Source organism: Bufo bufo, chromosome 5 (genome assembly GCF_905171765.1).
Source record: "Bufo bufo chromosome 5, aBufBuf1.1, whole genome shotgun sequence".
Lineage (NCBI taxonomy): Eukaryota > Metazoa > Chordata > Amphibia > Anura > Bufonidae > Bufo > Bufo bufo.
The window spans coordinates 437094525-437108957 of NC_053393.1; the positions used below are offsets into that span (position 1 = coordinate 437094525).

Sequence of the window (14433 nt, forward strand, 5' to 3'; positions counted from 1 at the left end):
CCTGTTTGACATTTTGGACTACTAAATTTAGGGGTATTCCCTGAGACTACCCAAGAAAAAAAGCAAGCCTGTCTTACAAAGGGGAGGCTAGCGAAGTACCGGAGGCCGCTGCGGTTGATAAAAAATATCAAAACTGATTTTTTTATCGCCGCAGTGCGTGTAAATGGAATGTGCAGTGATCAAAAAAAAATATATTTTTTGTCACTGCGGTGGGGCGGGCGTGGGTGAACGCACGTGTGGGCGACCGATCAGGCCTGATCGGGCAAACACTGCGTTTTGGGTGGAGGGCGAGCTAAGGTGACACTAATACTATTATAGATCTGACCGTGATCAGTTTTGATCACTTACAGATACTATAAAAGTACAAATGCTGATTAGCGATACGCTAAACAGCGAATAAGTGACTGCGGTGCAGTGGGCTGGGCGCTAACTCACGCTAAACTACCTAACCAAGGGGCCTAAACTATCCCTAAAACCTAACAGCCAATACTAGTGAAAAAAAAAAAGTGACAGTTTATACTGATCACTTTTTTTCCTTTCACTAGTGATTGACAGGGGCGATCAAAGGGGTGATCAAAGGGTTAATTGGGGTGCAGGGGGGTGATCTGGGGCTAAGGTGTAGTGTTTGGTGTACTCACAGTTCAGTCTGCTCCTCTGCTGGATCCAACTGACGAAAAGGACCAGCAGAGGAGCAGACAAGCCATATAACAGATCATATTTACTAATATGATCTGTTATATGACTTGTGATTGGATTTTTTGAAAATCGCCAGCCTGCCAGCCAATGATCGTTGCTGGCAGGCTGGTGACGAACTTGTTCTTTTAATTTTGCCGGCCCGAGATGCGCATGCGCGGGCCGGCTTTGAGCGAAATCTCGCGTCTCGCGAGATGACGCGTATATGCGTGATTGTGCGCAGCGCTGCCACCTCCGGAACGCAAATCTGCGTTAGGCGGTCCGGAGATGGTTAATGTTATTTTAACGTTATTATATATCACCAATTGTAATTCAATGCCAATTGTATTTTAAGGCATAAATATATATGAAATTTAGAGTTATTTGTATCAAGGGCTGAGGTCCGGTTCAGACCACTCAGAGTGGCGCGTGTCCCCCGTTCATAAATGCGCGTTCTATGCCGCCGTTTTATTGTGATACTTGTAGCTTCTTTCCCCCTTCCTTTAACTCCTGACTCGTTCCATTAAACTATTTCAGCCCTCAATACCTTTTAAATTTACCTCCGTCCCGTCTCCGGTCTCTGAGCTCCATTTCCTACATTCAACACTGAAATCCCGTCTATCGCGAGATTTCGAGCGTTCCGCTCTTTTGACTGTGAGGTGATTGCGCGCGCTTTTCAAATTACCTCAGAACAGACAGTCATCTCACAGAGAGCGCCCACTTACAGTTTTCTCCTCAGTTTCTTCACACATTATTAAAAATATACATATTCCTATATATCTCCTACCCAATTGTAAGTATACCTATCACATTTACATTACATTTATTTACAGGTTTTTACACTTGCATACATTCAGTTACTTTATACTGGTCTGTATATATATTATGCGGATTAAGTACATTCCTGAATGCGTGCACTAGTGTGTATATATATATATATATATATATATATATATATATATATAAATAAAACATTCATTTAAATTTTTCCCATTTTCTCTTTTCTATTCTCATTCTTTATTTAGCAATATGAATCCCTGTGAAGAACAACCTAACCCCCAATCCACTCAACCCATACCCATTGGCTATGAGGTATTAATTTCGGATTCCATTCAACAAATGGTTGATCAATCCGTTTCCAAATCTGTATCAGTTGCAGTACAGTCAGCCATGGTATCCATTCAGGATTCCATTTCCAAATCCCTTTCCTTGATAGTAAACCAAAGACCTCTAAATTACCCTTCTACTCCAACTGACAATTTCCTCTCAGCGGAAGATTCAGTTACAGAACTTGCCAAAGGTTTTAAAAAATCAGGCAAATCAACAAAAAAGAGAAGATTTACAGACGACCCAAAATCCCACATCACGGGAAAGGGTCAAAATCCCAAGGAATGTCCGCATAAACCTTGCGGTAATGATAACGGTGGCGAAAATCCCCACAAAGGACCCTCCACCCGGGAGGAGAATATCAATAGCCGGGTTAGGACAGCCAGTAAGAGGGCTAAGTTTATCTCTTACAAAGAAATATCTCCCTCATCATCATCAGATGATTCTGATTCAGTGTTAAGGGACGAATTGCCATTTTTCTATGAGGATGACTATCCTGAGGATATTGAGGAATTCTCTTCAACCAGCCAGATCCCAGAATCTCTGGTCCTAGACAGTCAGGGTATCCCCTTTTTCAACCCTGATCAGATAAAACACCCGAGATCTGGAGAATGGGTTCCCCAACCTCAAATTTCAAAATTTTTGACGCTTTGGGTTAACAAATCCCTGGATAGATCCTCCAGAAACAAACTAAAAGCTGAATGTCCTAGACCTACTTTGCCACATAAAAAATCCCTGACTCCAGAGTTAGACCCCATAATTTTTAAATATTTAAATAAAACGGAAAAAAATCCCAAAAGAGGTCTGGACAGATCATTTAAACTTTGTCAGGACAAACTTTTAGATTTATTAGGACCCCTCACTAAAATATTAGACTTATCAGAACAAGCCGTTATTACAGGCGAACCAGTAGACACATCAGTTCTACGTGGCTGGGCCCAAAGGGCCATCTGTTTCTTCGGAAACATCAACTCCGCCCTGAGTGCGGAAAGAAAACAAAATATATTGATGAAACTAGACCCTCAGCTCATCCATTTGGCCAATTCTGACCCTGATGAGTCTGCCGATGGTCTCCTTTTTGGGGATTCCCTCATTAAAGAGATAGGGAAATTCGTGGGAGTATTTTCCTCCCTTGATAAAGCCAAAACCTCTTTGAAAAAAGTAGGTCAGCCCCAAATTTTTGGCAGGGCTGGGAAAGGCAGGGGCCGCTTTCCCAGCCGAACTTCACAGTTCAGACAAACTCAGCAGGCTCCCTTCCAATCAGACAGAACTACCACTTTTACAACGTCCACCACACCATTTTTCCCTACCAGAGGCCAGCGAGGTTTCCCTAGATCCAGACCCTCATCAGGTAAGCTTTTCTATCCCAAACTATTCCCACTTTCCTCTAGGGGGAAGACTGAAACATTTTTTCCAAATATGGTCCTCTCTAACCTCAGATTTATGGATCCTGAACACCATCTCAGGATATCTGATAGATTTCCAATCCCTCCCATCACAGAATCACATCCCTCAACCAATACATTTCTCGAACTTAGACCAAGACCTCATAGAGTCAGCGATATTAGATCTTTTCCACAAGAAAGCTATCATTCAGGTACCACCCCTATCCCCAGGTTTCAGCAGCAACATCTTTCTAGTAAAAAAGAAAGATGGAGGTCACAGACCGGTCATAAATTTGAAAACCCTCAACAATTTTGTGACTTACCATCCTTTCAAAATGGAGGGAATTCACCTTCTCAGGGATCTCTTACTCCCTCAAGATTGGCTAATAAAAATAGATTTAAAAGACGCTTATCTCACTGTACCCATACATCCTTCCCATCAACCTTTTCTACAATTTTTCTGGAACAATCAGAAATGGCAGTTCACTTGTCTTCCGTTTGGCCTTTCATCAGCCCCTTGGTGTTTCACCAAATTAATGAAACCAGTGATATCATCCCTAAGATCCCGAGGTGTACGTCTAATCATATATTTGGACGACATCCTAATTATGGCACAAACACTCTCACTAATCCGTACGCATTCACAATGGACCATTTCTCTTCTAACCAATCTTGGTTTTCTAATCAATTACAAAAAATCTATCCTATCCCCTTCCAAAGAGCTAGAGTTTCTAGGCTTCAACATCAATACAGACTCTGCTCTTTTGAGTCTTCCTACCAAAAAACTCACATTGATTCGAAGAGAAATCCGTTCAGTACTAGACAAACATCTAGTCTCACTGAGGACCATTGCACGGATTGTGGGCCTCTTATCGGCCTCCATACAAGCAATCTTCCCCGCCCCATTACACTACAGAGCCCTTCAACGTCTAAAAACGCAACACTTACGAGAGGGATTACAATATTCAAACAAAGTCCCATTATCCCTGGAAGCCAAAGAAGAACTTCTTTGGTGGCTTCAACATATTCAGATCTGGAATGGGAAAATGATATTCAACTCCCTTCCAAATCTGATACTAGAATCAGATGCCAGCCTATCGGGATGGGGTGCTCGTTGTGGCCCTTACTCCACAGGAGGAAAATGGTCAGACTCAGAATCTCAACTACACATCAATTGTCTGGAATTACTAGCCGCCTTTTTCGCCATGAAAAGTTTCGCAAAAGACAAATCACACTGCTGCATCCTCCTACGTATGGACAATATTGCAGCAGTTCAATACATCAACCGTTTCGGGGGCACCACCTCCAAGATTCTAACAGACATTGCCAAAGAATTTTGGCACTTCTGTCTAGACAGGGATATCACCTTAAAAGCAGAATACCTTCCAGGTTTGATAAACACAGTTGCCGATTGGAATTCCCGATACCTTTCGGATTCCAGCGACTGGCAATTACACCCGCTCATCTTTCAACAGATCAACAAATTATGGGGTCCCTTCCTCATAGATCTATTTGCATCACGTCTGAACACCCAACTTCCCACCTTCTTCAGCTGGCGTCCGGATCCAGAAGCCTTAGCCATAGATGCTCTCCGCCAAATATGGCCACAGGAACGTCTCTACGCCTTTCCCCCATTTGCACTAATCCCCAGGGTTCTACTTCAGACAATCGCACAAAATTCCACACTAGTGATCATCACCCCATGGTGGCCGTCTTAAACATGGTTTCCCACACTACTCAGTCTGACGATAGATATCTCGAGAATTCTTCCTTCTCCCCAAGATCTTCTCCGAGACCCTTCGGGACACCTACACCCTCTGATCCTTTCGGGACACCTAACACTGATAGCTTGGTTGATTTCAGGCAACCAACAATCGATCTCGGATTTTCACAATCTACTATCGACATCCTCTCTGATGCATGGGCCCCGAGAACCAAAAAGGCTTATAGATCAGCCTGGAAAATTTGGCTTCATTGGTGCACTCAACGAGACTTGGATCCCATTCAAGCACCTGTTACCCACATATTAAATTTTCTTTCGGAATCATTCAATATGGGGAGGGCTTATAGGACCATAAACCTTTATCGTTCCGCAATATCATCAGAACATGCCCCTATTAACTCCATTCCAGTCGGTAAACATCCAATGATTTGTAGACTCATGAAAGGCATTCGTTTTAGAAACCCCCCAAAACCTAGGTACCATTCCACTTGGGACGTTACCTCCCTTCTAAACCTTTTTTCTAACTGGGAAGACAATGAACATCTTTCACTAAAATTACTCTCTTTTAAAATCACGACCCTCTTATGCCTCATCTCCATAAAAAGAGTGTCAGATGTTAGAGCCTTAGACAGATCCTTCACCCCTAACGGAGTAACCTTCCAAATAACCAGAAGAACCAAAACCAACTTACACATGGTTTTCTACCCGGCTTTCCCTTCTAACGATAAATTATGCATTGTCCGTTGTTTAAAAAACATACGAATCCATGACCCAATCTTTACGCTCTCCTCAATCTCCGCAACTTCTTATTTCTTTTCGTAAACCACATCTTCCAGTATCCTCCCCTACATTAGCAAGATGGATTAAACTTACCATGCAAATGGCAGGGATTATTACGACAGTATTTGGCCCACACTCTATCCGAGGGGCAGTTTCTACTAAAGCATTCCAAAAAGGAGCTTCTCTCTCTGAGATTTTAAAGGCCGCGGACTGGTCTTCAGAATCCACTTTTAAAACATTTTATTTCAAACCTGACACTCATGTATCCATGTCTATCATTTAATTATGGTTATGTCATCTAGCATAAAGTTAGCTTTAAACTTGCACAATGGGAGCCTCCTGTTGCAATAAAATTGGAGATTTTCCTAGCTATTGTAACGGAAAATATAGATTTTATTGAAGACAGGAGGCGAGCATTGTCCCCCCCCCATTTTTAACCCAACCATAATCATTTTTAAATATATTTTCTATCTCCATAGCATACTAGAATATCTTCAATTCTTCAATCCTCCATCAATCCTCCAATGTTCCTGTTACTCCGGATTTGTCTCATCTAGATCTACTTTATATTCCTTTATGGTCATCGCGAGTCATCATCAAGAAAGAGGCAGAACCTACATCAACAACACCTTTTATACACTAGGGAGATCTATGATTGGCTACCTGGACTACCTCATTTACATATTTAATACCTGTCTTGAAAAAATTCTTTTCACCTGTTGTAATAGTTATTCTTGCTGCTAATGGGAGTAGTAAAGAAAGTTAATGCACAATGCTCGCCTCCTGTCTTCAATAAAATCTATATTTTCCGTTACAATAGCAAGGAAAATCTCCAATTTTTGTGTGCGCCCATATTCAGAAAGACATAACTTTTTTAATTAGTTTCTTTGCAGGATGAGTTGACAATTTCATTGGTACCATTCTGAGGTACAAACAACTTTATGAAGGGTTTTATTAGGATTTTTGGGAGGCTAGGTAAACAATTCGATAATTATACCATTGTTTCTTTTTCCTAAATACATTATATGGAATAAATAACTTGATGATTTTATAGTTTGGGTTGTTAAGGACATGGTAATACAACTTATAAATATATATATTTTTTCCTTTTCATTTTACTTCAATAATAAAGTTCATAAGAAGGAAAATATGTTTTATAATTTTTATTTATTTTTTTCTTAAAATTTTTTGCAGGACAATCTGGGGACCATTGTTCAGGACCCGGCTCCCAAAGCAACCCATTGGAACCCCGTTTCTCTATCTAACCACTTAGGTGTCACAGTTGGTATAGACCATGGCTTCTACGGGGTTAAATGGCCAGGATCGGTTTTGGCAGTATTGCTTGTTTGTCATTTTAACATCGCAACATCTTAAAGGGGTTGTCCCACGAAACATAATCTGCCACTTTTAAACCAGCACCTGGATCTGAATACTTTTGTGCTTGCATTTAGTTAAAAATGTTGTATAGGTAATAAGTTATTCAATGAAATGTATCTGTATAACGCTATCTGCTGTTTATTATTTTTCTTATTTCTCTGTCCACTTAACTGACGTGGACACACATGCTCAGTTCCATCTTTCAAATGCCTCCTGAGCTGTGATAGGCAAAGCGCTGCCGATGCAGCAGAAAGGAAATGCCCACTGAGCTGCCAGTTTGACATAATTCTGGCAGAGCGAATGGAACAATAAATGGGGGAAGCTCTGAATCCATGTGAGGTACAGGGCTGGTTCTAGCCTTGCTAGAAAGAGATTGTCATGTACTATATGATGTCTGATTTTCCTTTTTTACATTAATCATGGGGTAACCCCTTTAAGATATTTCATTTTCACGTGTTAGTGTCAACATATTAATCATTTAATGCAATTATGAAATCTAAGTTATTCTCCCGATGTCACTTACAGAGACATTTTGTAAAGCTGTAAAAAGCACTGGCACCAAATACAACCAGTTTCGTCACACTATCTGCTTCAAAACTTAGCAGGCCAATTTCTGTGAACTTATTTCAGTGGTAACTATGTAATTCTACATTTTTCCTATGGTGGCACTACAACCCCTTAAACTTACTTTGAATCAAGTCTTGTCACCTTCTTGCTGAAAAACTCATCTACACCTTCATCTACTCTCGGCGTCAGGCCATTCTGATCTCCATCGGAAGCGGCTTCAGCTCCAAGTTGCTGGAACATTTAACAGGAAGTGGTTACATTTACTGAGCATCCACGCATGCGTCTTACCCACAATGCAACAGAGAAAAGTATTTGTTCAGTAGAGGGAAAACATAATGAATTTCCAGTATGTAAAAATCGACATATATTAACAGTGAATGCAAAAAAAACACAAAAAAAAAAAACACGCCATCTAATGCCTATGGAATACATATTAAGAATAAATATTTTTGAGACACATGAAACTGATATCCTTCCTGTTAGAATATATGTACATAACAGCAGCTCTCAAGAACCTCAATTATGAGAGAGAGATGCCGATAAAGATTCAAATAGACACAAGTGGGCATATACCCATGGGCAGTTATTATAATGTAATAAAAGAGATACTAACATTGGATTTGCTGGGTTGCTGTTTTTTCATTCTCTTTGGTCGTAATTTTGTAAAGTGCTCAAGCTTTTTCCCTTCATCTGATGGCAACTCTGCTATGACACTGGATGACCGCTTATCCTGCTTGTAGGAGGGGTACGGAGGGTCTTCTATGTGTATTGGGACATCTTCAAGAGCCTTGTCCAAGTCAAACTCCATTTCTTGCAAAGCAGAAGTTAATAAGAGGGTGAAACTAACCTTTACAATAATTACAACATCGTAAAAAGCCATTTTTGCGCTATTTTTATTGAAATCTTTCGTCTAGCATCTGTTCAATATACTCACCGAAGGCTCTGGACACAGGACGCAGCATTCTGCTGTGAATACTCTTTCTCTTGGACTTGGGCGTCATCTGTAATAATGAAATCAATGGTTCACTGTAAACGCATACAAATCGCTACTGTCGAGAATAGAGACATAAAATAAAAAAAATTAAATAAAAGATGGATAGTTTGTTAAGGCTTAATGCTAGGGTGCACTGGAACTGATCCTGCTGCTGTAAATGTAATGCAGCTGCTGCTGTAGATCTCTTCATATAGTGAGAAGATAATACAGATACACAGTCCACTACAAGCCCATTTTATCCACTACAGAAATACAGGCACCGAGGCACATCATGCTCACAAAGGTCTTCCTGGGGAGCATTTTAATGGAAAAGACTAACTTTTGTGCTTCTAATAATTGCTATGAGCATTGTCTTAAACATTACTCACAATATACTAGATGCATAGGAAAATGACAAGGACATAGCGAGATAGATGATCTATCACCGGGGACATAAAAACTGCATAATTCATATGCTTTTCCCTCCTTATTATTTGAATTGGAAATCATTCATTATATATAGAGATGAGCGAATCGAAGTTGACGAAGTGGAATTCAATCCGAATTTCAGGAAAAATTTGATATGCACAGAATCCGAATTTCCTCTTGCTTCGTAGTAACTAATCACATTTTTTCCTAAAATGGCTGCTGCACGTGTTAGGACATGGAGCAAGGAACTCTGGGAACAAGGGATCACCCATAATGCCATGCATGCAGCCAATCAGCAGCCAGCCAGCCCTGTGATGTCACAGCCCTATAAATAGCCTCAGCCATCTTGGATTTAGCTATTTTCCAGTGTGCTTAGTGCAGGGAGAGACGTCAGCAGGCACTAGGGACAGTAGTAAAAAAGACTTTAAAACTTTTATTTTGCTGTATAGAAGTTCAGGGAAAGGATAGGGAGGAATCATTCCACAGTATTTAGGCAGAACAGGGTTCAGTAGGGGAGTTTACAGCCTGAGTAATAGGAACAATCCTATTACACCTTGCTGCACGGACTGCGGATCCAAATTGCCATTATACAGCTCTGTAATTCCAGCTAACCGTTCTAGTTATTGGGGTGCAAGTGCTGTTTGATACAGCCGTTAACGGGGTTTATTACAAGGAAATATTTCTACGTCTTAGGCTCCATTCACACGTCCGCAAAATGGGTCCGCATCCATTCCGCAATTTTGCGGAACGGGTGCGGACCCATTTATTCTCTATGGGGACGGAATGGATGTGGACAGCACACAGTGTGCTGTCCGCATCCGCATTTGCGGAGCGAGGCCCCGATCTTTGGGTCCGCAGCTCCGCAAAAAGATAGAGCATGTCCTATTCTTGTCCACAGCTGCGGACAAGAATAGGCATTTCTATCGGGGTGCCGGGCGGGTGTGTTGCGGATCCGCAATTTGCGGGTCCGCAACACACCACGGACGTGTGAATGGAGCCTTATTTGCCCTTGTGCGGTGCATTTTTTTTGCTCGTATTAGTGGGAAAAAAGGGCATATTAGCCACTGTGTGGTGAAGTGAGAAAATGACAGCCCTTTTTGGCGTGTATTAGTGGCAAAAAAATATAGATTATTTGCCTTTCAGCAGTGCAGTTATATGTTCTAAAGCCTTTTGTGGCGTGTATAAGTGGAAAAAAATAAAGGGCCTATTTGCCGTTCAGCGGTGCAGTTATATGTTCTAAAGCCCTTTTTGGCATGCATAAGTGAAAAAAAAAAAAAAAAAGGGGGCTTATTAGCCGTTGTGTGGTGAAGTGAGAAAATTACAGACTTTTTTGGGGTGTTTTAATTTCCTTTTTATTTATTTATTGGATCTAACAGGATGTCAGACAGAGAAGTGCCAGGCCCTGCACAGGGGAGTGGCAGAGGCCTAAATGTTTCTGTCGCAGGCACAGGTCTCAGCAGAGTAAGGGGGCGTGGCAGGAGGAGTTGCAGCGAGAGGCCTGAGCTCCCGGTGTCATCTAGCGGTCGTGTCTTGACCAGCAACCCAGCGGTCATCCACTTCGTCCCAAGTGACATCAGACACCCCCAGCCAAGAATCGGTGGGTTCGTCAGACACAACCGTTAGTTGGCATGGCCCGGGAGCAGGCCCTGTGCCCTCACCTGTCCTCAACCTGTTTCCTAAGCCAGAGAAGTATTATATGCTGTGGGTTCAGCTCCACTATACAGCGACAACGAGCTACTAGAGGACAGTCAGCAGCTACTGACCAGCCAAGATGTAGTGGAGACATCCGCTGCTTCCTCCGGTAGGCGGGCAAGTAGTGATTAGGAGAGTGGTGTGGGAGCTAGTGTTGCGAGCGGTCAGGCTCCTGACCCAGAGACCGTTGAGGAGCACATCAGTGACGTGCAGACAGTACTCGATAATGATGATGTAGCTGATCGCACTTGGGAGCCGGCTGAATTAGGGGCTTCATCAACATCGGGAGAAGAGGGTGGCAGCTTGCCCGAAGGCAGCGGCGGAGCCAGCAAGATGCTAGAGTGCTCGGGAGTCAGCAGGGTGGCAGCAGTGGGAGGTCGGGAGCCAAACGTACCCGGGTAGACCATCCGCTTCGCAGGAGCTTACCTGCCCGGAAAGTAGTGGTGCAGGGGTTCACGGAAGCAGCGGCGGTAGCAGTCAGTCAGTGTGGAGTGTTGGGGGTAAAATCATCTACTCAACGGTGTAGCAGTTTTTTGTTAAGCTGCCGGAGGAGGTGAACATGGCCATTTGTATAATCTGTGGACAGAAGGTGAAGGGTGGCCAGGGTGCCAATGTTGGCACCATGGCCCTGCGTCAACATATGCAGAGTCACCATAAAGTGGCATGGGAGAACCGTGGCTTGGATGTGGTGGTCCATCCTACCGCTGCATCACCCAGTGGCACGCACCCGATTTCAGGCAGTCAAGACTCCACCACCTCAGCCGAAGGGAGCTCTCTGTCCTTCCCATCATCTGCTGGTCCTGATGCTCCTGCTCCTACTCCTCATCAGTCATTCAGTCGGCAATCGATCATCGAAGCGATTGCCAAGAGACAACAGTATGCGTACACTCATACAACGGCGCAGAAGCTGAATGTGCTCCTGGCCAAGTTGCTGGTGTTGCAGTCCCTCCCTTTTCAAGTGGTGGACTCTGCACCTTTCAGAGAACCGATGGCTTGTGCCGAGCCGAGGTGGAGAGTCCCAAGCCGTAATTTCTTTGCCAAAAAGGCAGTACCAGCCATGCACACGTATGTAGAACAGAAGGTTGGCCAGTCTTTGAGCCTAACGGTGTCTGCCAAGGTGCATGGCAGCACTGTAAGAGGCAGCCCTGAATCCACCAGCAGCATTTCCAGCACTTATATCTATGCAGACTGTCATGTTTCCCTCCGGCCACCAGAGACCACTGTGACTAAACAGGAACCTGAGTTGTGCTGGCCAGAGGCTAAGAGTTAAAAAGTTTTTCCCGGGCTGTTGCAGAAGTTGCTGGGACCTTGCTGAGATAACAGGGAGAGAAGGACTGCTGAGAAATAACAGAAAAAGACTGTAGCAGCAGGAGGCTATATTAGCTTAAATTTTCCTGACAGCTGTGGAGCTGCACACAGAGGACTTCACTGTGTGTTCCAGAGAAGTGGGACCGTGTATAGAGACCAGCTGGATACTTCCTGCCAGAGGTGGAGAGCTGCATCTGCTGTAACCAGAGAGAGAAAGACAGACAAGCAAGCGACCGGACCTGGATCCAGACTGCATCTTATGGGATCAAGGAGAATCTGCAGAACTGTGAGTGGCACCGGTGCTTATCTGTGATAGGTTATAGAGTCAGGGACTTAGTCAGTGCGCTGTAGAAGCATCCCCTGGGTAGCAGGGCTAGATAGGAGTATACTAGCTGAGTGTAGCCTTGACTCTTATGTGTATACTGTGGAACGCATTTATTCTAACTCGTGTTCATGTAATCTGTGTAAACCTGTTTATACTGTTAATCCGATTTTCCGGCAGTTACATCTGGTTCTTTAATAAAGCCGGTTTTTGCTTCAGTCTCCTTGTCCGCTGTACTGTACTTGAATCCTGCTTTGCGGTCTCTCCCTCCTCTGACCGCTACAGCACCGCCGTGTGGAGCTGTAACTACGTCAGGGACAATACATGTGGTTCCTGCACAGCCACACCAGCAACTTGGCCAGGTGACACCGCTTCCACCTCCATGTTCTCACGCCGTTGGTCCTGCAACAATGTCCGCCTCTGCCTTCTCATCCTCCACCGTGTCCTCAGCCTCCACTGCAGGGACAATTCACAGTGCCCCTCCAGCATCACACATGTGCGGGCACAACGGTGTCACGCTGTTCTGCACCTAGTTTGCCTGGGCAAACGGAGTCACACAGGGGAGGAACTGCTCTGTGTCATTCATCAAGAAATCGAATCCTGGCTTTCTTCGCGACAACTCAAAATCAGAACCATGGTTACAGACAACGGGAAAAACATGGTGTCGACGCTGCGTCAAGGAGGGCTGAGCCATGCACCCTGCATGGCACACGTGTTCAATCTGGTTGTCAAATGGTTCCTGAAGTCTTCCACCCATCTGCAAGACATCCTAAAAATGGCCAGGAAACTTTGTATGCACTTCAGCCACTTTTACACCTCAAAGCACATCCTCCTGGAGCTGCTGAACAACATCCCCCAACATAGGCTGATATGCGACGTTTCCACCCTCCATATGTTGGACAGACTATACGAACAGAGAAAGGCCATAAACGATTTCTTGATAATCCAAGCGGACAGGAGTACTCCCATGTGTAACTTCGATGTCAGCCATTGGCAGCTCATGGGTGACACCTGCTGTTTGCTCAGGCCCTTTGAGGAGGCCACGTTATTTGTCAGTCGCCAGGACTACGGGATGAAAAACGTTATTTAACTGCTTCATGTCCTGGAACAGATGCTGGTAAATCTGGATGGTCAGGGGACTGGAGAAGTGGAGCCTAGATCTCATGGCCACATGAGCACTGTGGGGGCTGAACTGGAGGAGGAGGACGACATTGGAGCACAAGCGATGTGTAGCGAAATAGGTGGTTTTTCTACACAGGTAACAGAAGAGGAGCAGGAACAGCCAGAGGATCTACATGGCGATGAGGAAGAAGAGGCAGAGGACCCAGACACATTGTGGCAGTATGCATTGGAGATGGAGGCAGGAAGTCCCTCCGAGTCACTTGCACAAATGGCCTGATGCATGCTCACTTTCTTGCGTAGTGACAGCCAAATTTTTACCATTTGGCAGAGGGATGACTTCTGGCTCTCCACCTTGTTGTACCCTCGCTACTGGTCCAAAATGGGGGCCTTTTTTTTACACCCGCTGAGAGGAAGAACAAACGGAACTACTTGTACTATAGAGACATCCTATGTAGCCAGTTGGCCACTGCCTATCGGCGCCATCGTCCATCCTCTTGCAGGTCTGCCCGGGGGTGCCCACTGCGCTCATGTTTCTCTGCCATGGCTGCTGTGAGAGGGAAGGGGAGGGGGGGTGGAGCAGTTCCAGCTCCATCAGCAGCAACTTGAGTCTAGAGTCGCTGATGAGAAGCTTTCTTCACCCGCCTAGTGAAGAAACTACTCACCAGCAGCAGCTAGACCTGAACTAGCAGGTGGTGCATACTTGGACAGCACCCTGCCACCCCACATTGAAGATCAGCTGTACTACTGGATTTGTGGCCACAACTGGCAGAGTTTGCCCTGGAAAAGCTGTCCTGCCCGGCCAGTAGTGTGGCATCAGAGCGGGGTTTAGTGAGGATGGGGCCATAGTTACCCCAAGAAGAACTCGCCTGTCCACCTAAAATGTGGAGAGACTGACCTTTGTCAAGATGAATCAGGCGTGGATCAGCCAGGATTTCCACCCTCCAATGCCTGATGCATCAGACTAGATCATCCATGG

The 14433-nt window shown here is 44.3% G+C and overlaps 1 protein-coding gene across 1 annotated transcript in view; it reads right to left on the reverse strand.

The window, feature by feature from the left end:
* The window catches only part of CARMIL1 (capping protein regulator and myosin 1 linker 1), a 361872-nt gene that overhangs the window by 41818 nt on the left and 305621 nt on the right, over window positions 1-14433 (reverse strand). The window contains exons 30-32 of the mRNA XM_040433531.1: window positions 8546-8612; window positions 8225-8421; window positions 7733-7842 (exon numbers count right to left, since the gene is read on the reverse strand). Coding sequence (XP_040289465.1) covers window positions 7733-7842; window positions 8225-8421; window positions 8546-8612 — 374 coding nt within the window. The remainder of the gene's footprint in view (window positions 1-7732; window positions 7843-8224; window positions 8422-8545; window positions 8613-14433) is intronic.